The 22,584-nt window shown below is 47.3% G+C and overlaps 2 protein-coding genes across 2 annotated transcripts in view; one reads left to right on the top strand and one right to left on the bottom strand.

Moving 5' to 3' along the window:
* KLB (klotho beta) overlaps positions 1-16,505 on the top strand; it is a 30,121-nt gene extending 13,616 nt beyond the window's left edge. The window contains exons 2-5 of the mRNA XM_084797588.1: positions 4,114-4,618; positions 8,864-9,132; positions 12,496-13,639; positions 15,830-16,505. Of these exons, the coding sequence (XP_084653714.1) occupies positions 4,114-4,618; positions 8,864-9,132; positions 12,496-13,639; positions 15,830-16,218 (2,307 nt within the window). The 3' untranslated portion in view covers positions 16,219-16,505. The remainder of the gene's footprint in view (positions 1-4,113; positions 4,619-8,863; positions 9,133-12,495; positions 13,640-15,829) is intronic.
* A 3,032-nt stretch (positions 16,506-19,537) lies between these two features.
* Positions 19,538-22,572, bottom strand: RPL9 (ribosomal protein L9). Its single transcript, XM_084797613.1, has 8 exons — positions 22,474-22,572; positions 22,047-22,093; positions 21,828-21,943; positions 21,431-21,526; positions 20,443-20,575; positions 20,102-20,182; positions 19,732-19,846; positions 19,538-19,616 (listed from the first exon to the last, which is right to left on the bottom strand). The coding sequence occupies exons 2-7, from the start codon at positions 22,090-22,092 to the stop codon at positions 19,740-19,742; spliced, it is 579 nt and encodes a 192-aa protein (XP_084653739.1). The 5' UTR covers position 22,093; positions 22,474-22,572; the 3' UTR covers positions 19,538-19,616; positions 19,732-19,739.
* Positions 22,573-22,584: the final 12 nt, after the last annotated feature.

The following is a 22,584-nucleotide window of genomic DNA, read 5'->3' as shown; positions in this document are numbered from 1 at the left end:
GGTTCTAGGAAAGAGGCTCAGGGATTTCCCCATCTGCGTTACATGCTGCGCTAGGCACTTGGACAACCATGTAGCTTTCCAGTTTGGGTGGGAGGATTTGCTGGCAAAGGCTCTGTGAGCTTCCTAGAGAGTCTGGATTCCCGAAACATATAGAAAATGCAAAACTGGAAAAGTGGTGCCATCTTCCCAGGATGACGTAATAGCTGAGTATGTATGGCCGCAGTGCCACACACCTGCAGTCACAGCGCTCGGGAGGGGAGGGAGGCACTTCCAACTTGTTCTTTCAGGGGGTGGGGGGCTTTGGCATTTTTGTTTTGTATTTTTTGGTTTCTCTGGCTGGAGAGATGTCTCAGAGGTTAAGGGCACTGACTGGCTCTTCCAGAGGTCTTGAATTCAATTCCCAGCAACCACATGGTGGCTTACAACCATTTATAATGTGATCTGATGCTCTCTTCTGGTCTGTGGGTGTATATGCCGCCAGAGCCCTGTATACATAATAGGAAACAAATACATCTTTAAAAAAAAAAAAAGACAGTTTCTCTGTGTAGCCCTGGCTGTCCTGGAATTCGTTCTGTATACCAGGCTGGCCTTGAACTCACAGCGATCCACCAGCCTTTGCCTCCTGAGTGCTGGAATTAAAGGCATGTAGGGTTTTTTGTTTGTTTGGTTGGTTGGTTTGTTTGGTTTTTCTTTTTTCTTTCTTTCTTTCTTTTTTTGTTTTGGTTTTTTTGTTTGTTTGTTTGTTTTGTTTTGAAGACAAGGTCTTTTTGTGTTAGCCTTGGCATTTGTTTGTTTTTTTCAAGACAGGGTTTCTCTATGTAGCCTTGGCTGTCCTGGACTCACTTTGTAGACCAGGCTGGCCTCGAACTCACAGTGATCCACCTGCCTCTGCCTCCCAAGGGTTGGGATTACAGGAGTGTGCCACCACGCCCAGCTGGTTTCAATTTTTTAAATCTCATTCAGCACAAGGTGGCCTGGAACTCACTTGTAGCTAAGGCTGACCTTAAGTTTTAGATTCTCTGGGCTGGTGGGACAGGTGTGCCACCATGTCAGCGTAAGCCTGCTGAGAGTTGACTTGCGACTTTTTAGCATTCTGGACCAACTGTGGGTCACCTACAGCTCTCTGCTGTGCAGCAGTTCTCTGGGGTGTCTGGCGGGGTGCTCAGTTTCAGCTCACTATAATGAGTGGAGCAACTGAGCAACTGAGCACTCTGAGAGGGAACGATTTGTTAAGGCCATAAGCCTCAGTAACAGCAGAACCAGAAGCAGAGCTCAGGTTTTGAGTTCAAAACCAGGGTCACTTCCCCAACTGGAGCACATAAGTGAGGGACATATTTATATCATGCTCAAGGACAATTTCTCTACAAACAGAGCTGTCAAGGTTTGGCAGCAGATGGTCAAAGAACACTCATACGAACGGGCAAGATGAGTGAACAGTGATTTGGGAACATTCAAAAGCAATTCTTAGAAACAGGCTACGCAGGGCTCAGTGGGTAAAAGGCATTTGCTGCCAGTCCTGAGACCTGAGTTCGGTCCTCAGGGTGCAAATGACGGGAGGGGAGAATGGACTGCTGCAAGCTGTCCTCTGATCCGTGTGTTTACGCATGCACACACTTAAGCACCTGTGTACACACACACAAATAAATAAATACATTTATATAAATGTTTATATAAATAACCATTTTACTTTATATGTATGAGTGTCTTGCCTGCACAGACATCTATATACCACCTGCTGTCTGGTGTCAGAAAACCAGATCCCCTAAACGGGGGTTATAGATGTCTGTGAACTACCGTGTGGGTCCTGGGAATCGAACCTGAGTCCTTTGGAAGGGCAGGCAGTATGTGTTCTTAACCTTTAAGTCCATCTCTCCAGTTCTACTCAATGTACCTTTTGTTTTTCCAGACAGGGTTTCTCTATGTAGCCCAGGCTGTCCTGGAACTTGCTGTGTAGGCCAGGCTAGGCTCAAACTCAGACATCTGCCTGCCTCTGCCTCCCGAGTGCTGACACTAAAGGTGTGCGCCACCACGCCTTTTGAGTATCTTTTACTTATTCTTCAGTTTCATGCATGTAAACAAAATATCTTGACCACAGCCATCTGTCCGCAACTCCTCCCTCCCACCCCTAACAAGCAGGAGATTAACTTTTCAAATGACCAGGAGCCCCTTAACGCTCTCAGATGCCACCGTCTGCCTTCAAGTCATCCTTTGCACTAGCGTCCCTCCATGTCACCCTGACCCCTAACCTCTCCATCTTCGTTTTATTATCTTACTTGTTTCCTGTCACCCATTTATCAGCCTGGACTTCTGAGGGACTCAAGGAGACATGGGAGGGGCCGGAATAAGGGTAAGATGTTGGGACCCCTGCTGTCCCTCATGGGTAATGAGTCCCAAGAGCTGGCTCCGAAGCAAAAGGCACCTCGGTCCCGGTCAAGCTACTGAGTCTAAAGAACAAAGGTTGGCGCGCCCTCCAATCAATCATTCCAAAGGTACACGGCCTCGGCAGGACAGAGGGTAGCCCTGGAAAGCCACAGGGGGTTGTGCGGAGTGGCCTGGTCCCGGCTGTGGTCCCTTTTGCTTCGTTCTTACAGATCCTTGTGGGTGTCGTCCATCCACACACCTACAAGATTCGGGTCAAACGGACCGCGTCAGGGCAAAACTTTCCCCCTATTGCTCAGCAAAGGGAGTCAAGCCATAACCACAGGAGCTGCACAGAGAGCCTCGCCCCTGTTCTCAAATGAGAAGTATCTTTGTCTTCACTCCGGAGCAAAGATAACCCGAGTTACCTCCTCGATAGCCTGTGCAAACAGCAGCCACGGGGCAAGAGACAAGGGCGCGTGGCGGGGTTGGGGTGCGGGAGGGGGACGGGACACGAAGGTCACCTTGGGCTATGGCCACGAGTATCCAGAAACCCGGGTTGCAAAATGAGGTGCAAAAGTGCAGACCTAGCCTTCTAAGCTGCCTGGGCTCCCATTTAAATGCTGAAGTGACCAAGATCTTATCACAACCTAAGGCATCTTATAACCACCGAGTCAATAGCGAGCTATTTTGAAGACACCCACTTCCTGTTCTTTCCTATTAGGCTGGTTAATTTCTGTTAGCTGCTTTTAATCATTTATTTATTCGTTCGTTCATTGGAGATAGCGTTCTGTGTATACTACAATGCACATGTGAGATCAGAAGACTCCTTTCAGGAGTTGGTTTCCCTCTTTTTTTTATTTTTTATTTTTTGGTTTTTTGAGACAGGGTTTTTCTGTGTAGCCTTAGCTGTCCTGGACTCTCTTTGTAGACCAGGCTGGCCTCGAACTCACAGCGATCTGCCTGCCTCTGCCTCCCGAGTGCTGGGGTTAAAGGCGTGCGCCACCACAATCCCCTCCCACTTCATTCTTATCTTCCCAATAAAGACCTTCCCAAGACCCTGGTCCTAAGCCTATGTTTCAGCCTTTGGGGCAGAGCAAGGCAGGCATTGAGTAAATGCCAATTAAATAGACCAGAAACTGGTATAGGTCCTGCTATAAGAGACCACAGCTGAGCCGGGTGTGGTGGCTGATGCATCTGAGGCTGATGTAAAGCTTAACCTATGTATGCCAGACATTGTTCTAAAGTTAGTTACAGTGCTACTGCATCCTACCCTTAACACGCCTACTTCATTGGCTGGTATTCATTCATCTACAGACTATGCAGCCTGCACTGTCCTGGACTTCCACAGCAGGACCAAAGTGAGGGGCTGAGGTGACATCTCAGTCAGCAAAGTGCTTGCCACACTAGCGTGAGAACTTGAATTTAACCTCCAGACTTCACGAAAAAAAAGCTGGGTATTGGGACCATCCACGTGGTCGTTGGGTAAATGAGCTTGTTGCTAAGCCTGATGGTGTGAGTTTGCTTTTCTAGAACCCACACGGTGGAAGGAGAAAAGCAACTCCCCAAGGGTGTCCTCTGACCTGGACATGTTTGCCTTGGCACGCGGCATGCAAACACATACACACACATAAGTAAATAAGTAAATGTAATAGTGAAAATAAAAAAAGCATTTTGAACTGTCCGGGATTTACTAATCATGTTACAACCCCCAGTGAGTAAGAACAGTAAAAGCCAATGCTATCTTCCCACCAGGCTCATTCAAAAGTGTGGCATAACTACGACCGAAACTTCCGCCCTGGCCAGAAGGGCTGGCTGTCTATCACCTTGGGGTCCCACTGGATAGAACCGAACAGAACAGAAAACGCGGAGGACGTGGTCAACTGCCAACACTCTATGTCCTCGGTGCTTGGATGGTTCGCCAAGCCCATCCATGGGGACGGCGAATACCCCGAGGTCATGAAGACCACACCCACTGTGCCCGTGTTCTCTGAGGCAGAGAAGGAGGAAGTGAGGGGCACCGCTGACTTCTTTGCCTTTTCCTTTGGGCCCAACAACTTCAGGCCACAGAACACCGTGATGAAAATGGGACAAAACGTATCGCTCAACTTAAGACAGGTGCTGAACTGGATTAAACTGGAATATAACAACCCTCGAATCTTGATTTCGGAGAACGGCTGGTTCACAGATAGTTATATAAAGACAGAGGACACCACGGCCATCTACATGATGAAGAATTTCCTCAACCAGGTTCTGCAAGGTTGGTCACATCTTGGCTCTATTAAAATGTGTGTGTGTGTGTGTGTGTGTGTGTGTGTGTGTGTGTGTGTGTGTGCGCGCGCGCTTGCATGAGTGTGTGCCACATGTGTACAGGTGCTCCAGGAGGACACAAGAAGACATACGGAGCTGGAGTTACAGGCAGTTGTGAGCTAGGGACCAAATGCAGGTTCTCGGGAAGAGCTGCAAGCATTTGTAGCTGCTGAGCCATCTCTCTCCAACCCCAGCTCAGGGTTTGTACTTGTTATTTGTTTGTTTGTTTGTTTTTGAGGCAGGGTTTCTCTGTGTAACAGCTCTGGCTGCCCTGGAACTCACTCTGTAGACCAGGCTGCCCTCAAAACTCACAGAGGTCCGCCTGCTGGGGTTAAAGGCGTGCACCACCACCACCCCCCCGCCCCGGCTGTTGTTTGATTTTGTATTGTTCACTACTGACCAAAGTTTGTGAGTGTCAGGGTCCCCCATAACCCAGATAGGCTTTGAGCTTCTGTTTCCAACTGCTAGGCTTACAGGCATTTGCCACCATAGCAGCCATTTCATTCCTATAAAGGACAAAGCACCTGTGGAGATATCTTTAAAGTTCTCCATCAAGAGTGGTTGGTTTATTGCAAGGTAGTGGTGGCTCACACCTTTAATCCCAGCACTCCGGAGGCAGAGACAGGTGGATCTCTGTGAGTTCGAGGCCAGCCTGGTCTACACAGCTAGTTCCAGAACAGCCAGGGCTACACAGGAAACCCTGTCTTGAAAACAAAGAAATTTAAAAAACACAATGATTTATTAAATCATGATCCTTTTATCTTGACTTGACTGAGCAATGAAAGGTCTAAAACCAAAGCTGAGCCATTTCTTCTCTCTCGGAGATTTCTTCCTACCTAAGTGTCACTTCATTCGCTACTCAGGCAGTGACACCTACAGGCCGGTGGTAATGATGAGACGCAAAACAGCTCAGGTTGTGTCCCTATCAGAACTGGGCTCCATGGATCTCTGTGAGTTCAAGACCAGCCTGGTCTACAAAGCAAGTTCCAGGACAGCCAAGGCTACACAGAGAAACCCTGTCTCAAAAAACAAGCAAAAAATAAAAATAAAAAACAAAAACAGAACTGGGCTCCATTCTTCCTGAATATAATTCCTGTGGCTCCTTCTCCAGCTGGGCGGCTAGCTCTCTTTAGAAGTCCTGACTACAGGGGCTAGGAAGGTAGCCCAGTGGGCAAAATACTTGCTAGAAGCAAGAGGCCCTGAATGTGACCCCCAGCACCTAAACAGGTGGGTGCAGGACCAGTGAGGTGGCTCAGCCACTGAAAGGCACTTGTCCCACCAAGGTGTGTGTGGCTGTGTTTCCCACCCCCTACCCCCGTGTTCATGAGGCCCAGGACTGTGTGTGGCTGTGTTTCCTACCCCTTAACCCCGTGTTCATGAGGCCCAGGACTGTGTGTGGCTGTGTTTCCCACCCCCTACCCCCGTGTTCATGAGGCCCAGGACTGTGTGTGGCTGTGTTTCTTGCCTCCCTCACCATGTTTATGAGGCCCAGGGCTGGCCACATGGACACCAGGCCTCAGAGGACACTTCCTACAGGGCCCTAGGTCAAGTGCATGCACTTGGGCAGAAAAGGTCTCTCTATTCCACCCTTCCTCACAACACTATGCCACCAAGGGACCAAAGCCACACCTTGCAGAAATACATTTGTCTTTTTAGAATCTCTTGTCACAGTTTTCTACCTTTCTGCTAAAACAAAACAAAACAAAAAATTCTACCTTTTAGAAAAACAATCTCACTGGGCGTGGTGGCGCACGCCTTTTATCTCAGCACTCCAGAGGCAGAGGCAGGTGGATTGCTGTGAGTTCCAGGCCAGCCTGGTCTACAAAGTGAGTCTAGGACAGCCAAGGCTACACAGAGAAACCCTGTCTCGAAAAGAAAAAGAAAAAGAAAAAGAAAAACAATCTCAATTGGTAAAGCCCCAAAATCCAGAAATGAGGTATTTCTGTGAGAGAAACGATGAAAGTTTTTAAGAAAGAAGATTCAAGGGGGGGCTGAGGAGATGGTTCAGAAGTTTAAGAGTCTACTCTCACAGAGGTTCTCTCTCTCTCTCTCTCTCTCTCTCTCTCTCTCTCTCTCTCTCTCTCTGTTTTGTTTTGTTTTTTGAGACAGGGTTTCTCTGTGTAACAGCTCTAGCTGTCCCAGAACTCAGTCTGTAGACCAGGCTGGCCTCGAACTCACAGAGATCCGCCTGCCTCTGCCTCTCAAGCGCTGGGCCACAGAGGTCCTGGGATCTATTCCCAGCACTCACATGGCAGCTCACACCTGTCTGTAGCTGCAGCTCTGGAAATTTGATGTCCTAGTGTAGCTTCCCTGGATACAGACAAACACACAGGCAAAACAGTCCTACACATGAAATAAAATAAAAATAATAAAAAGTTTTAAAATGCCAGATGGTGGTAGTAACAATAGTGGTGGCGCCCACTGCTGTAATCCCAGCAGTCAAGAGGCAGAAGCAGGTGGATCACTGTGAGTTCAAGGACAGCCTGGTCTATAGAGTGAGTTCCAAGACAGCCAAGGCTACACAGAGAAACCCTGTCTGGGAAAAAAAAATTTTTTTTAATGTAGAACTAGCCAGGCGGTGGTGGTGTGTGCCTTTAATCCCAGCACTTGGGAGGGAGAGGTAGGTGGATCTCTGTGAATTTGAGGCCAGCCTGGTCTACAAAGTGAGTCCAGGACAGCCAAAGCTACATAGAGAAACCCTGTCTCAGAAAACCAAAAAAAAAAAAAAAAATTGCAGAGCTAACTTAAGTTTTTATTGTAGACCAGGCTGACCTTGAACTCACAGAGATCTGCTGGCCTCTGCCTCCAGAGTGCTGGGATCAAAGGCGTGCGCCACCACACCTCGTTCCCAGCCAGAGTTTTAAAGCTGAAAAAGTCCTTAGCATCTTTTCCAATATTTTCTGTTTGCAAATGAGGTAACTGAGATTCCAAAGCTTACCCAAGAGCTCCCGCCTAGGGACACCGCAGGACCTGGCCTTAAGCCTGCTGCCCTTCAGCCCAGCTTCTCACAGCACCAATCTGCTTTCTGTCCCTTCTACATTTTCTGACCTTCGCTCCGAGAGCTGGGGTACTCCGGTGCCTGAAGGACAATTTCACAGGATGGACAGTTGTGCACAAACAGGAAGCAGCCCAAACTCAGAGAGAAACTCTAGGTCACTGTCAACATCTATATCCCAAAAGGCCTTGAAATTGCCATGCCCCAAGGCCCCAAATTTGCATACTAAATATCACCTTTTTTGAAATTTGAGAGTCACACTACGTAACTCTGGCTAGCCTGGAACACAGTATGTATGCAGACCAAGCCAACCTTGAGCTCAGAGATGTGCCTCCCTCTGCTTCCTGAGTGTGGAGATTAAAGGCGTGTACCACCATCGTATCATCACATCCTGCTAAACAATGTGATTTAAAAACTTAACTATCAGGAATTTGCTTTTGTTTTGTTGTTGTTTTCGAGACAGGGTTTCTCTATGTAGCCTTGGCTGTCCTGGACTCACTTTGTAGACCAGGCTGGCCTCGAACTCATTCACTGGTGTAGGGAGTGCATACCATTTGTTTGTTTTGAGTACAGGGGTGCATGTGAAAGTCAGAGCACAACTTCCAGGACTTGGTTCCCTCCTACCATGCAGGTCTCTGACTCAAGTTGTCAAGCTTTGTGCCTTTACTGATGTAGCCGTTTTGCTGGTCCCAAACCAACAATTTCTGGATTATTATTATTTTGTATTTCATGTGCATTGGTGTTTTGCCTGCATGTATTTCTGTGTGAGGGTGTCAGATCTTGGAGTTACAGACAGTTGTGAGCTGCCATATGGTTGCTGGGAATTGAACCCAAGTCCTTTGGAAGAGCAGTCAGTGTTCTTAACTGCTGAGCCATCTTACCAGCCCCCAATTTCTGGTTTTATTTAAAAGATCTGGCCAGGCGTGGTGGTGCACACCTTTAATCCCAGCACTCGGGAGGCAGAGGCAGGCAGATCACTGTGAGTTCGAGGCCAGCCTGGTCTACAAAGTGAGTCCAGGACAGCCAAGGCTACACAGAGCAACCCTGTTTCAAAAGACAAAAAACCAAAAAATAACAACAACAACAAAGGCCTGACTTAGGAAAAGGCTTACTTTTGTAATGTGCTATGATTTGGCACATCGCTAATGAACTGGAATGTTTAGCCCTCTGAAAAATCTCTGCTTCCTTTTCTCCATGCAGCAATAAAGTTTGATGAAATACGAGTGTTTGGGTATACGGCCTGGACCCTCCTGGATGGCTTTGAATGGCAGGATGCTTACACTACTCGCCGAGGACTATTTTATGTGGATTTTAATAGTGAGCAGAAAGAAAGGAATCCCAAGTCCTCGGCGCATTACTACAAACAGATTATACAAGAAAATGGTTTCCCTTTGAAAGAGTCCACACCAGACATGCAGGGCCAGTTCCCCTGTGACTTCTCCTGGGGAGTCACAGAGTCTGTTCTTAAGGTAAGTGGCCACTTCTAAATTCACCACATACTAGGGGAAATAGTATACAATGTGGTTTTTAAAAAATGATTTATTTATTTATTATATATACAATGCTCTGTCTGCACGTATACCTGCAGGCCAGAACAGGGCATCAAATCACATTATAGATGGCTGTGAGGCACCATGTGGTTGCTGGGAATTGAACTCAGGACCTCTGGGAGAGCAGTCAGTGCCCTTAACCTGTGAGCCATCTCTCCAGCTCCATATAACATGTTTTTACAAGTGCTATGTGTATGAAGATTGTCTTAGTCACTATTCTATTGATACGAAGAAACACTATGACCATGGCAACTTTGTTTTTGTTTTGTGCTCTTTTGGGGGCTCTTTCTCTGTATAGCCCTGGCTGTTCTGGACTCACTATGTAGACTACGCTGGCCTCGAGCTCACAGAGATCCACCTGGACCACGGCAACTCTTATAAAGGAAAACATTTAACTGGGCTGGCTTACAGTTCTGTTTAGTCATTATTGTCACGGAGGGTGCATGGCGGTAGACACATGGTGCAGGAGAGGTAGCTGAGAGTTCTACATCAGGAACCAAAGGCAGCAGGAAGACACTGAGAAACACTTTCTCCAACAAGGCCACACCTCCTAATGGTGCCACTCCCTGTGAGCCTATGAGGGCTGTTTTCTTCTAAATCACCACAGACGTTTTGCCTGCATCTATGTCTGTATGCCTGCTGCTCACAGAGGCCAGAAGAGAGCATTGGATCCTGAAGGGCTGGAAACATATATGGCTGTGAGCATCCATGTGGTGCTCTGAAAGACTAGCCAGTGCTCTTAACTGCTGTGTCATCTCTGAGCCCTGAGTAGTGATTTTTCTTTAAAGTTTATTCCATTTAATTATATATGTAGTAGTTCTTATCATGTCACATGTGGACGTTAGGGGTATGTTTGTGGAGTTACTCCTTTCTCTCTGCTTTTTATGTTCAAAGGATTGAACTCAGGTCACTGGGCTGAACAAATGCTTACCCCACTGAGCAAACTCCCCAACCAGAATCCATTGGTTTTTATTGGCATATATTAATTATACAAAGTAATGTGTTTCAGTATCACCTTGTCACGTGTGTATAAAATGCACTTTGGTCATGTTCACCTCCACACGGCATCCCTTATCCTCCTCCAGATGGTCCTCTTCCATCTTGGGTGCATCATCCTTATATGCTCTTTCTCAGCAGACAACCACATGCACTGCCTACAGCTATTGTTTTCTGCAGGTCTCTAAGGCATTTTGTTTTATCTTGCCTTGTTCTGTCACAAAATTACCTCTTTTTCTGTTTTTTGTTTGTTTGTTTGTTTGTTTCCCCCCCCCCCCAGACATGGTTTTTCTGTGTAGCCTTGGTTGTCCTGGACTCCTCTTGTAGACCAGGCTGGCCTCAAACTCAGTGATCTGCCTGTCTCTGCCTACAAGTGCTGGGATTAAAGACGTGGGATACCATGCCCAGCAGCAAAATTACCTCTTGTAAACATCTTTTTAAAAAAATACTGGGATGTTTTCAAATTCTTTTCAAATTCAAAGACTATTCAAAACCCTGAGCAGGCCTAGGCCAGGAAGACTGCTCAGGTAATTCATATATACAGATGAACCTCATGCTCACATAATCAGTGTTCTCTCGGCCTAATGTTCCAGATAACTGGTTGGCAGATGGCAAATGGGCAATAATATGGTTTTGTAATTAGACTATGAAAGATGACACATGAGAAAACAATTAGGGGAAAAATATTTACCAAAGGTTAACTACCAGTTTCCCTGGTGCATTTAAGCTCACTGCCATGGGGGAAAGTGCTTTAACACAAGTACAGAATTTGTCCTTGCTCTAATTAATCTTGAATGTGGAAATGTTTTTCTCAAGTCTTCTGTTTGATTTTACTTTATTTTTGGATTTTTGAGATGGAGTTCCTCTGTGTAGCCCTGGCTGTCCTGAAACTAAACCTGTCACTTAACCTTTGTACAATGGTTTCCAGCTGAGACACTGTCTTCCAGAGCACCTCTTTAGTCCTCAAAGTGCACCCGGGAAGTGGGTGACACAAGGCCATCCCCACACAGTTGTGTAGCCCAAGGTCAAAGAGGACTCTGGGGCTGAGGACGTACTTTAGTACGTACAGTCCCTGCCTAGCATGCACGAGGCCTGGGTTTGATCCAGATTTAGTGGCATATGCCTGCAGCCCCAGCACTTGGGCACTGTGGATGGGAGTAGCAAGGATCATGTACTTACTAGGTTTGAGGATAGCCTGGGCTGTGTGAACCACGCACACCCAAAAACAGAAAGAAAAAAGTTCATGACTCTCCAAGGTGAAAAGCAAGAGAGATCAAAAGGTCTTTCCTCCTCACAACTCAAGCTCTTTGCATAGAGAGAACACTCCATGCTCTTCCTGTGGAGGGTTGTGTTCACAGACACGTGATGGAGCAGATACTGCACAAAAATGTGATGTTCTTGGACTTCCCTTCCTTTTCATTTTTTCAGGAAATGGGGTCTCTGTTATATAGCCCAGGCTGGCCTCAAACTCAAAGCAATCCTCCTGCCTCAGCCTCCTGAGAGCTGAGATAATAGACATGCACCACTACTCTGGGCTATCACTTGGACTTTTTCTTTTTTTCTTTCTTCTTCTTCTGTTGTTGTTGGTGGTTTTTTGTTTGTTTTTGTTTTTTCTGTGTAGCCTTGGCTGTCCTGGACTCACTTTGTAGACCAGGCTGGCTTCGAACTCACAGTGATCTACCTGCTTCTGCCTCCAGAGTGCTGGGATTAAAGGCTCAGTTGGACTTTTCAAACAAGGACTGCAGAAAGTTGTGGTCAGCTCATGTGAGGGGTCAGCACCCACAGCCACTTTCTGGGACGTCTGTCAACCTGCCTCCTCTGAACGCAAGTGCTGTTCTCAGCGACTGCTTTACAACCTCATTCTTACCTTTTCACCATCTTATGACAGAGCTTGGAATCCACCCCTCACAATTGCCTTCAACTGAGGGTACCAAGCCAGTCCTGATACATTTGAACACCATGTGGTGAGATGCTAAGAACCCGGATTTTTCAGTCAAATGAGCTAGAAAATGGCTTCCTAGGCTTTTCTCAAACACGTGTTCTTCTTTCGCTGTTCCCTCCCTGCATCTCTTGGTCTCCCTGGAGACCTGAAGGGCTAGGAGGATAAGGCCTTTCCTCCCGCATTACCAACAGAACAGCCATTATGAAGGACCATTATGAAGGACAAAGTTATCATTAATTTTATCGTGTAGTGACAGGCTCCGTAAGGCTGGGCTCCTCTGATCTGAGGGGGTGGATATGCTAGGAGCCACACTTGACTTACCTGAATGTGTTTGTTTTCCACAGCCGGAGTTTATGGTTTCCTCCCCACAGTTTACCGACCCTCACCTGTATGTGTGGAATGCCACTGGCAACAGATTGCTACACCAAGTGGAAGGGGTAAGGCTAAAAACGAGACCATCCCACTGCACAGATTATGTGAGCATAAAAAAGAGAGTTGAAATGTTGGCCAAAATGAAAGTGACCCACTACCAGTTTGCCCTGGACTGGACCTCTATCCTTCCCACCGGCAATCTGTCTAAAGTTAACAGACAAGTGCTCAGGTACTACAGGTGCGTGGTGAGCGAAGGGCTGAAGCTGGGCGTCTCCCCCATGGTGACGTTGTACCACCCGACCCACTCCCATCTCGGCCTCCCCACGCCACTTCTGAGCAGTGGGGGATGGCTAAACGCGAACACAGCCACGGCCTTCCAGGACTACGCAGGGCTGTGCTTCCAGGAGCTGGGGGACTTGGTGAAGCTCTGGATCACCATCAATGAGCCTAACAGGCTGAGTGACATGTACAACCGCACGAGTAACGACACCTATCGTGCAGCCCACAACCTCATGGTCGCCCACGCCCAGGTCTGGCACCTCTATGACAGGCAGTACAGGCCGGTCCAGCGTGGGGCTGTGTCGCTGTCCCTACATTCCGACTGGGCAGAGCCTGCCAACCCCTATGTGGACTCACACTGGAAGGCAGCCGAGCGCTTCCTCCAGTTTGAGATAGCCTGGTTTGCAGACCCACTCTTCAAGACTGGCGACTACCCACTGGCCATGAAGGAGTACATCGCCTCCAAGAACCGGCGAGGGCTGTCCAGCTCAGTCCTGCCGCGCTTCACCCCGAAGGAGAGCCGTCTGGTGAAGGGCACCATCGACTTCTACGCGCTGAACCACTTCACTACTAGGTTCGTGATACACAGGCAGCTGAGCAGCAACCACTCTGCTGCAGACAGGGATGTCCAGTTCTTGCTGGATATCACCCGCCTAAGCTCACCCAGCCGCCTGGCTGTAACCCCCTGGGGAATGCGCAAGCTGCTTGGGTGGATCCGGAGAAACTATGGGGACAAGGACATCTACATCACAGCCAATGGGATTGATGATCTGGCTCTGGAGAACGATCGGATCCGAAAGTATTACTTGGAGAAATACATCCAGGAGGCTCTGAAGGGTAAGGTTTGGGCGCACATATCCAGTGAGGTGGAGAGGTGCGTGAACTGACAGCAAGGACAACCAGGGCACAAGATCATCAGTGACTCAGATTTACACTCCTGACCCCAAATCCTGTCCATTGGATTTACTCCTTAAAATAGGCCATTATTATTATTATTATTTTCCAAACAGGGTTTCTCTGTGTAATAGCCCTGCCTGTCCTAGAACTCTCTTTGTAGATGGACCAGGCTGGCCTCAAACTCAGTGATCCGCCTGCCTCTGCCTCCCGAGTGCTGGGATTAAAGGTGTGCACCACCATGGCCGGTGAATTTTTAGTTTTTCTTGTTTTTCTTGTTTGTGGCCATGTCTCTCTATGTAGTCCTGACTGTCTTGAAACTTGCTACGTAGAGCAGGCTGTCCTCAAACTCATAGGGATCCACCGGCCTCTGCCTCCTGAATGTTGGGATTAAAGGCATGTACACCACCATGCCTGGCTGAATTTTTATTTTTTACTTTCATCATTCATGTTTTTTAGACAGGGTCTAACTAGTAAGTAACCAAGGCTGGCCCCAAGCACCTCCTGCCTCAGCCTTCCAAGTGGTGGGATTACAAACATAGGCCACCACATCTGGACTTTTATAAAGTGGTATAAATTCATTACGGAAAATTTGCAAAGCACCTCCTGCCGCCATCCCCCACCCCTGGTCCCCAATAGCTGAAATTTCACTTCCCAAGAGAAGCATCATCAATTCTGGGTTATTTTCAGTGAGCGTCCTAGATACAATTGATAATGTATTGTAATACAGTTGGGCTGAGATTACCTTTGCTGTTTGTTTGGGGAGCTGAACCCAGGTCCCATTTGGCTGTACTAAAGCTACATCTCCATATTGCTAACTTTTTTTTTGTGGAGCTGAGAATTTAACCATGAACACCATGCGTACTAGACACCACACTCTACCGCTGACCTACATGCCCACTCACCACCATTTTTCTTTGTGGTACTGGGGTTCAAACCCAGGACTTTATGTGTGCTAAGCAACCAATCTACCACTGACCCACAAAACAGCCACGTAATTAGGACAGGGCATCCATACATCCTAGCTTGGTCACACACTCCTGCTCTCCTCCCTCTGCTGTCTCCACTAGGATTGCAGGCATGGACACTGAAGAGATACAGCCCAGCATCCACATGGCAGCTCACAACTGTCTGTAACTCCAGTTCCAGGGGATCTGGCACACACATACACACAAGGCTACACGTGTGTGTGTGTTTGTGTGTGTACACACATGCAGGCAAAACACCAATATACATAAAAATAATTAGGAAAAAAGATTGCAGATATTTATGATTCATAACAGTAGCAAAATTAGTTACAAAGTAGCAACAAAGCTACTATAATATACTATATATATATATATACATATATGTATATATATAGTATATATATATACAACTATACTTTAGTTGGGCCTCAGCACAACATGAGGAACTGTATTAAGGGGTTGCAGCACTAGGAACTGTTGAGAGCCAGGGTTGTAGGATTAGAATCAACAAACAAGGACTAGGGACAATGCTGGTAGAGCATTTGTCTTGCATGCATAAAGCCTGTGCTAAAGTCAGACATGATGATGCACGCCTTTAATCCCAGCACTTGAGAGGGAGAGACAAGTGGATCTCTGAGTTCGAAGCCATCCTGGTCTACAGAGCGAGTTCCACACCAGCCAAGGCTACACAGAGAAATCCTGCCTCAAAAAACAACAAAACCCCTAACACACTTATACCAGGCATGGGAGCAAAAGCATGTAATCTCAGCACTGTGGAGGTAATGGCAGGAGACCAGAAGTTCATGGTCATCTTCAGCATAGATAGGGAGTTAGAGACCAGCCTGGAACACAGGAGCCCTGTCTCCAAAACATCTTCAGTGAGAGTCATGATGTCGTGACTCACTGATATGGCCTTTTTTTTTTTTCAATGAAAACTAAATTCTTTTTTATTTTTATTTTGTTTTATTTTTTCAAGACAGGGCCTATCTGTGTTAGCCTAGGCTGTCCTGGACTCACTTTGTAGACCAGGCTGGCCTTGAACTCTGCCTCCGGGAGTGCTAGGACTAAATGCATAGGCCACCACACCCAGCTGAAAACTAAATTCTTATTCAAAGATATTTCATTGTCCATTTGTGATCAACAATGTTTTACTTTTTCTTTCCAGCATACCTCATTGACAAGGTCAAAATCAAAGGCTACTATGCATTCAAACTGACTGAAGAGAAATCTAAGCCTAGATTTGGATTTTTCACATCCGATTTCAAGGCTAAGTCCTCCGTCCAGTTTTATAGCAAGTTAATCAGCAGCAGTGGCTCCCCTTCTAAGACCAGCAGCCCCACATGCGGCCAGCATCCTGAAGACGCAGAGTGCGCCATCTGCACCTTCCTCTCGCAGAAGAAAGCGCTCCTCTTCTTTGCTTGCTGCTTCATCTCCACTCTGGCTCTACTGCTATCAATCACCATTTTTCATCATCGAAAGAAAATAAAATTTCGGAAAGCGAGGAAATTACAAAATATACCATTAAAGAAAGGACACAGCAGAGTGCTTAGCTAAACTATCACCTCTGCCATAAAGAGTCACTCCAGTTCCACATACTGGTAACTTACACTTTGAGAGACAGCTGTAGCCAAGGTGATGACAACCGATGCCTTTGTAGTGTGGGTCAGACCATTCCCTCAGGTACTGAGGTCACTGAAGGGTTCACCCTGACAATAACTCTGGGCTTAGCCGCAAACATTGCCTCAGGAAGTGTGAAGCACTGTTTCATGTCATTTTTCTCTAGTTTTTCTGTAAACAGTAATCACTGGTCATGGTAAAAGAATTAATTTTTAAAAGTGAAATTTTGTTGTTTTAGACTTCATAGTTTAAACCTATTTTTTGTTGTTGCTGTTGTTGAGACGGTATAATTATGCAATTCTGGCTGTCCTGCAATTTGCTCTGTAGATCAGGCCAAGATCCACCACCTAAGACTTCTCACTGCTGGGATTAAAGGTGTGATCACAGTGCTCTGCTAAAACTATTCTTTAAACTGGTTAGTGACAAACTATGTGAAAGAAAAACAACCAGACAGCTTGTCCACAGACAGCTAAAGCACGGGATCTAAAACCTTAGCTTTTCTCCAAAACAAAACCAGGTACTTCTTAACCGTCCAAGTTTGTGAACTCTCTCACTGAACTACTATCCCCCTGCCTTTGCCTCCCATGTGCTCAGATTAAAGCCATGTACCACATAGCTCAACTCATGTCATGGGAAGATGACAGGATGAAGGGCAACTACACAAGCATCTGTTGAGGACCAAGTTCACGTATTTACAGCACAGCAGCATAGTAATTCCCATTTTAAAATAAACTGACATTAGCCTTACTGTTTTCTTTTTGAGGTGACATAACTTGGTACACTTAGGAAAATTTAAAAGATGTTAGTGGATTACCAACAATGGTCATAGGATCGTACCACTATCTGCAGAGCCCTCCTAATTTTCTCTTGAACACAGGTGAACATCTGGAACCAGTCACTGTGACGCTGATGAATCCAGTATGTTAGTGTGAATGAGTTAATTGTACTTTACACACTAGCTTTTAAGGCCAGCACTAAGTAAATCTCAATTTGGCTACTTTTATATTTAAGGAACCACGCTTGATTTGAGCACAAACACTAGAGAGAACTTGAGTGTGTAACTGACATTCATTCTTTCAAGTCAACGTGTAAATAGCCCTGTTACCCAGTCACCGTCAACCCTCTCCAGGAATTTAGGAGTCAAAGAAAAGTAACTCTTCCCCAAAGAGCCTTAGTAGTTAGTCATCCTAAAATGTATGATTTGAATCATATTTCACATCTACCTACTGATGCCAAATTTAAGGCTTAATTAGGATTATTTTGGTTATTGGACAGGGTTTCTCTGTGTAGCCACGACTGTCCTTGAACTCAGATTCACCTGCCTCTGCCTCTGCAGTACTGGGATTAAAGGCAAGCGCCACCATTGCCCGGCTTTTTTTGTTCCCGTTTTTTAAGACAGGTTTTCTGTGTAACAGCTCTGGCTGTCCTGGAACTGGCTCTGTAGTCCAGGCTGGCCTCTGGAATTAAAGAAGTGCACCACCACTGTTAGAATTCTTATAACCAGCACTAAATTTAGAAAGCCATAGAGATAGCATATCAAGAGGTGGTGGGAAATAAAGCTGCTCAGACTAGGCAAATTCAACAGATCTCCACTTTTCTATTCCTGGTTCCCACAGCCACCAACCTGCCTGCTTAGCAGCATTTTCCTCCTTAAAGTACGTATGTGTGTGTAGCCCACATGCACATATGCACTTTTGTGTCCTTGGAAGCCAGAAGCACCAGTATCCTGCAACTGGAGTTACAGACCCTGTGAGCCAACACGCAGGGGTCCTCTGTAAGAACAGCTGATGCCCATAACCAGTCCTCTCTGTGTACCCCTGACTGTCTGGGACTCACTTTGTAGATCAGGCTGGCCTCAAACTCAGTGCTGGAAGTAAAAGGGTGCAGCGTCACACCCAGCTTACAGTTCTTTTTCACTTTTTGAGACAGGGTTTCTCTCTGTAACAGCTCTGGCTGTCCTGGATTCACTTTGTATCCCCAGATAGCATCGGACTCATGAGATGTATCTGCCTGTCTCCCTCCTGGAGCGCTGGGATTAAGTATGCTTTAAAAAAAAATTTTTCTTTTGGAGGTATCTTTTTTTTATGCTGAGGGTTTCTCTGTAGCCCTGGCTGTGCTGGCTTCGTAGTAAGCATGAACCTCCAAGCCCAGTTCAGTTGGTTTCCAACTACATTAATCATCGCTTTTTCAGACAGGCTCTCATGTACTGCACAGCCCAAGCTTGCCTTAAATACGTATCTCAGGATGACTATTTTTATCCTCCTGCCTCAACTCTACTGCAAGGGCTATAGGAATGTACCACACACAACTACTACCTCATTCAACATGTCCTATCAGCTAAGCTTAGAACGTGCTCTTCCTCCTTCACAAACACCTTGCTGAGTTCTCCAAATGTAAAGCTCTTAGCCAATGCTTAGTAACCATTAACTCAGCCAGGAGGAGGCAGATCTGAGTTTGTGGACAGCCAGTGTTACTATGCAGAGAAATCCTGTCTTTAAAAAAAAAAAAAGGGGGGGGGGCCCAGGACTTGAGAAGGTGGGTACTACTGTGCTACTCTTACAAGAATTCAGCTCTCAGCACTCAACTATACCCAGTGGCTGATCATCACCTGAAACAGACCAGCACAAACACAAAGTGACAAAGATACCAATAAATTGCACGTACACGGGTAACATGAAGGACAAAAGCTAGGTGTGGTGGTACTTGCCTGCAATTCTAACACAGTAGGTAGAGGCAAGGTAGAATTTGAGGCCACCACAGACCAAGCTATAGGTCTGGGATAATGCTCAGTGTTTTCCTTGTATTCAAGCTCTGGGTTGCCTCTTCACCACCACGTGGGTGGGAAACACAAAACACGAGGTCTGTTCTGTCTAGAATCCTATACTCAAAGCCTGCAACCCTAATACCCCAATGCTCCAAAGGAAGCCCAAGTGACCTCCAATCCCTCATCCTCCTCAGTGCTGGAGTTAACACTCTACAAAGAAGCCACCATGATCTACATTTTCCAACCCTTACGGAGACCAACAGTGTCTTCCCACGAGCACAGTATCGTGCCCGGGCCAGTCAAGGCCTCTAGGTTCTCCCCAAGGCTACACAGCCGCTGACCATCCACTAGGAAGGCTGTCATTGACAGTTACTGGCTGAAACGCTCTTTTAAGCCACTTGTTTCTATGAAGAAAAATCTGTTCTGTTCCAGGAGTATCAGACGACCCCTCTGCTCAGTAACCAGGAAAAAAAAAAATCAAGGACACACAAATCAATAAAAGTCCTTTATTGTTCCCAAAGACACTCAAATAGTATTTATAATTCAGGATCTTGTTGCTGGAACTGGATAACTGTAAAAAGAAATACACATGAACTTTTATCAATATCCCTAACCCAGAAAGTTCTTTAATAACTCTTAGTACCTAAGTTCCATGTAAAGGAGCCGATTGCAGACCCAGAACCTACCTTGTGCCTTACTCATCAGGCTGCTGCACTGTGCCCTTTTCAGATACATAGATACCATCTAAAAACTTCCTGATATCCTTGTTTTTAACGGTTGTGGCTTGCTGGATCAGAGCAGCTGCACAGGAAGAAGTATATCAAGCCATTATTTCACTAGCCTAACACACCTCACCCAGGTCCAGATAACAACTGGACTCAACCCCTGAACAGCACATACACGCAGAGCATGTGAACAATCACTATGTATTCATGTGTGACGCAGAGTACATACAATCACACAGAACAGATCAGAAAGTTTGAAACAGAAACCAGACATGCATTCAACCCTAAAGCTTAGATAAAATTACCCAGCACAACACTTAGGCATACACACCTGAATTTGAAACAAGTTCAATATCATTTCCTTCCAGGATTAATTCATCCTTCTGGGCTTGAGAGACAGAACAAGCAACACCTAAAAGAGGTGAGGCGTGTATTCAACAGCATTAACACAAGAGCCCACAAAATACAATCAACTTTCTCTTAAGATTTTAGGGCTGGACTTCTGAACGTACCATGATTACAAACATAATAAATCCAATTCCCAGCTCACACAAAAGCTGATATGCCCTACAACCAGATCTACCAAAGCATACACAGTTCTGAAGCAGCGTTTACCCCAGCCAAGCACAGGACCAAGGAGAAAGCCCGGCAGCACCCCAAACCCACACGTACCTGTCCTCATGCGAACCCTACGGATATATTTTTCACCCAAGAAATTTCGGATTTCAACCAAAGACCCATTCTCCTGGATGACAACGTTGATGGGGAAGTGAGCATACACAGACCTCATCTTGTAGCGGAAGCCCTGCGTTAAATAAGTCAGCTGTGAGCAATTTTGAGCCATCTCAGTTCAGGCCTAGAATGTGAGACTCCAGCCTCCCCCGGGTCCCAGCTGTGTGCCCCAGGGCCAGTCAGCTCTAAATCCCCCATGGTGCCTTTGTTGTAACCTGACAGTTCAAGCAGCGCCCACCCTGCCTATCACCCGCAACAAGCCTTATACTTCAAAGCAATAACTGTCTCTTTACACAGTAAATTCCCAGGAGGAAGCCTCTGCTTTACTTTTCAATGAATTTTCGGCATAAGAATGTTTGCTGAGTTACTGTAGACACAGGTAACAGAGATGCAATGAGTTAGGGTACAGGCTGAGACTATGGAACAAACCACTTCGTTAGCTGTTATCTTGGGAAAAGGATTTGGAACTAGCACTGACATCAGATGACATACAAGTCAGATTTTTGTTTTGTTTTGTTTTTCCAGACAGAATTTCTCTGTGTAGCCTTGGCTGTCCTGGACTCGCTTTGTAGACCAGGCTCTCGAACTCACAGTGATCCACCTGCCTCTGCCTCCCGAGTGCTGGGATTAAAGGCATGCGCCACCACGCCCGGCTAAGTCAGACATTTTTTCCTATCCATGGGAATACAACAATACCTACCAGAAATCAAAGTTACAGTATGGCAGTTTATCTACAAATGGAAAAAAACACTGTAACTCTTGCCCTGCAAATCCCTAGGTTTGACGCCTCCTCTTTCTGCCCCGACCCCAACCTGAGATCACCTAGTTTATGAGTCTACAGTCCACCCCGGGCCCCAACGCTTATGTAGACACTACACACAGACACCTCTTCCGCAGGGCTAGAAAGCAGCCTGCGGGGCCGGCTTACCAGCGTAACGCCCTTGATCATGTTCTGCACGTGGCTGCAGATGGTTCTGACAGTGGCCAGCTCCTTTCTGTTACCCCACCATTTGTCAACACGCAACTGAAACAGAACAAAACCTTAGAATACAGCGGTTCTGGCTGGCTAGCACCGGAGCATTCAAACCCACCTGCAAATATCCCAGGGACACAAGGGAGGAATGATACCCGCACCCCAAAAACCCGAGAACACAACCAAGTCCACCTCAGCAAAAGTACAACCGAGTCTGAAAAACTAGTTCGGTCATATGCTGGGGGAGTTGACACCGGTATCGCCGCCCCGCACCCCGCAGCCTCCCCAAGGCGCCCAGTCTTCCCGTTACAGGGACCGTCCCCGCCAACCAGGCAGGCGATCCTGTCCTCACCCTTTTCTTTTTCTTCCCAAGAAGACTCAGCTCTACGTTGATGTGGTTGAAGTCCCTCCGCAGGGTTCCCCGGGGGCCCTTCACGAGGACTGTGCGCCCCTTCAGAGTGATGGTGACTGCAAGAGAGGGTACGCTCGTGAGGCCGCTGCCAGGGCCGGGCACGCAAGACAGACAGACAGACGGACGGACGGACAGACGTCGGGGCGCGGCGCCGCCTACCGTTTTCCGGGATGTCGACCGTCTGGTTGCTGAGAATGGTCTTCATTCTGAAAACACAAACAGCCGGGTAAGGAGGCTGGAGCGCCGCACGCTCCACGCCACACACCGGGCGGACTTCCGCTCCAGACGGAAGCGGCCGGGTAGGAAATCCGGGGAGGCCGACACAAGCGGGGGGGTGACGAAGGGCGGCCCCGGGGGGCTGCGCGCGGGCTCGGCAGGGATGTTAGGTGAGCCCGGCCCGGCGCGCCATGGCGGCAGGGGCAGGCGGAAGGCGACCCCCCCCAGCCGGCGCCACCGAGCCCCCGGGGCGCCCGCTGTGCTGGGGGGCAGTGGGGACAGGGGCTCGGGGCGCCGGGCCCGCGCCGCCCGCGTCCCCGACCGAGGATGGTCCCAGATTCCCGGGGAGCACGGCCCGCGAGCTCCTCACCTCGCAGTAGATGGGGCAAAAAGGGAGCGTGCTTCGTCACCACGTTCTTGTAATCGGTCGGGGCCCGGCGTGTTGCGTCATAAGCGCGCGACGGCGTCTAAGGCCAAACGA

This window comes from Acomys minous (assembly GCF_964271855.1).
Source record: "Acomys minous genome assembly, chromosome: 10".
Lineage (NCBI taxonomy): Eukaryota > Metazoa > Chordata > Mammalia > Rodentia > Muridae > Acomys > Acomys minous.
The sequence above is the reverse complement of the archived record's forward strand: the minus strand, read 5'-3'. Positions and strand labels throughout refer to the sequence as shown.